This window comes from Bufo gargarizans, chromosome 2, assembly GCF_014858855.1.
Source record: "Bufo gargarizans isolate SCDJY-AF-19 chromosome 2, ASM1485885v1, whole genome shotgun sequence".
In the NCBI taxonomy this organism is placed as follows: Eukaryota; Metazoa; Chordata; class Amphibia; order Anura; family Bufonidae; genus Bufo; species Bufo gargarizans.
The window spans coordinates 602,903,296-602,905,935 of record NC_058081.1 but is presented as its reverse complement, the minus strand read 5'-3'; the positions used below and the strand labels follow the sequence as shown (position 1 = coordinate 602,905,935).

The following is a 2,640-nucleotide window of genomic DNA, read 5'->3' as shown; positions in this document are numbered from 1 at the left end:
GGAGAAAGGAAATGCCAGCCCTGAACTGAAAATATAAACCACATAATGTTCTACTGTGGTGACTTATCGCATCCAAGGTTCACTCACTCTGTCCTGAATGTTTCCATTTTTAGAGATGGACACCAGGGACTTCATATTCCAAGCTTAAATGTCACAGTAACCACCAACAGGCCATATCTTGTGTGTGACTGTCATAGACCTGGTAGAATTATAATCACAGGTGCTCACATTGCTACATTTCTTGTCTGGGGACCTTATGATGAAGGGGAACCGTACAATCATTGAGTTCTTCCTTCTTGGCTTTGGGGATCTCCATGGTCTTAAGATCCCTCTGTTCATGTTGTGTTTGCTGGTTTATGTTCTGTGTTTTATTGGGAACCTCATGATTCTAATTCTGGTGTCATCCAGTTACCTCCTACAATCACCTATGTACTTCTTTATATGCCACCTGTCTCTCTGTGACATGGTCCTCACCACTGACATTGTGCCCAGTCTTCTCCACATCATCTTGAGAAATGGAAGAGTCATGTTGTTCCTAGACTGCATAACCCAGTTCCAGATTTTTTGTACTTCCACCGGTACTGAATGTCTCCTTCTGACAGTCATGTCTTATGATCGATACCTGGCGATCTGTCATCCTCTGTCTTACATATCAATCATGGGTGCAAGGCTGAAGCACCACCTTGTTCTTGGCTCCTGGGGTGTGAGCTTTGCCATTACATTGATCATTGTGTTTCTGATATCTGGTCTGAACTTCTGTGGGGAGAACATCATTGACCATTTCTTCTGTGACTTTGTGCCAATTATCCATCTTTCCTGCTCCGACACTAGACTGTTACAAATTATTGACCCCATCCTGACGGCCCCGGTGACCCTGTTACCCTTTATGGTCATCATTGTCAGCTATGTCTGTATATCAGTTGTTATCGTGAAGATCCCTACAGTGAAAGGACGTCAGAAAGCATTTTCTACCTGCAGCTCTCATCTCATGGTCGTCTCTTTATTCTATACATCTCTTATTGCTATATATTTGGTGCCGACCTCTGGACGTTCAGTGATCGCCTTAAAGGTTCTTTCATTAATGTACACAGTTGTCACTCCCTTCCTTAACCCCTTAATATACACATTACGAAACCAAGAGATCAAATCAACAGTCATTAAATTGGTTTGTTCAAAAAGGTAAATGTAGAAAAATTACATTTGTAGAAATAGTAATGATAAAAAGTAAATGTCTGATGTCCAGTCCTATAGAAATGAAAGAGCATCTGTCAGCAGATTTGTAGCCATGAAACTGGCTGACCTGTTACATGTGTGCAGTTGAAGGCATCTGTGTTGGTTCCATGTGCCCGCATTGCTGAGAATCTTTTTTAAAAATTTTTGAAAATATTTTTAACGTATGAAAATGAGCCTCTAGGAGCAATGGTGGTGTTGTCATTACACCTAGAGGATCTGCTTTCTCTGCAACGGCCGTGCCCTATGCACTTTAATTTACAGGACCAGGCAGTAAAAACATCATAATACCTGGTCCTGTCAATTAAAATGGAGAGGATGTTGCAGTCTCTAGGGGAAACTGCAACGCCCCCGTTGCTCCTAGAGGCACCTTTGCATATATTAAAACTTCATTTTTCTCAGCAATGGAGGCACATATAAACATGGGACCAACACAGATGCCTTCAGCTGCCAAGCATACATGTAACAGGTCAGCCAGTTTCATGGGTACAAATTTGCTGACAAATGACTTTCACACTTGCGTTTTTGCCTGATTCGGCAGGGATCAGCAAAACGCTTCCGTTACTGATAATACAACCATCTACATTCGTTATGAACGGATCCGGTTGTATTATCTTTAATATTGCCAAGACCTCATGAACTCCATTGAAAGTCAATAAGGGACTGATCCGTTTTCTGTTGTGTCATCCCCATTAACTTGCATTGTGGGTCATGCTGCATCTGTTTTGCTCCCATCCCATGAAAGAAAACTGCAGCTTGCTGCGGTTTTCCCTCCGTTATGTGAATGCAACCAAACGGAATGGAATGCAGAGCACTCCGTTCTGTTCAGTTATGTTTTGTCCCAATTGACAATGAATAGGGACAAAACGGAAGTGTTTTTCTCCGTTATTGAGACCCTATGACGGGTCTCAATACCGGAAAATATAAACGCTAGTGTGAAAGTAGCCTTCATTTTTTAGTAAACATTCTGCAGCTTTTCTAATCATTTCTATAAGAGGTTATAACCAGTCTTGACCTAGTACTTCTCACAGCTGAGAATTTGTTACAATTGTATACAGACAATTCACTGTGAGCTAATCTAAGGGTATGTTCACATGGTAGATTTTAACTGTGTCAAAATCCCACTGCATATCCCACTGCAGAAGTGGGTTTTCATTTTGAATGGTGCAGTCTGGAGATGAGCGAGCCAGTTCGTAACAAACCAATGTATTAGTGCAGGTGAATGTATCAGTCGGTGCCCAGGCTGCTTACATACATCGCTTGGGATTGTCTAGACTGGATTCATTTGTAGCAAACCCTCAGCTGTGAAAATTATTTGTCCCTTTGTAGTCAATTAGAATGCAAGGTACTGTAAATTGGGAAGCTGGAGCTTAAAGGGGTTGTCTCACTTCAGCTTGTGGCATTTATCAT

General features: G+C 41.7%; 1 protein-coding gene across 1 annotated transcript; it reads left to right on the top strand.

Annotated features, from left to right (window-relative positions):
* Positions 1-259: 259 nt before the first annotated feature.
* On the top strand, positions 260-1,183 carry LOC122926193 (olfactory receptor 11A1-like). Its single transcript, XM_044277574.1, has one exon. It carries the CDS (start codon positions 260-262, stop codon positions 1,181-1,183), a length of 924 nt encoding a protein of 307 aa, XP_044133509.1.
* Positions 1,184-2,640: the final 1,457 nt, after the last annotated feature.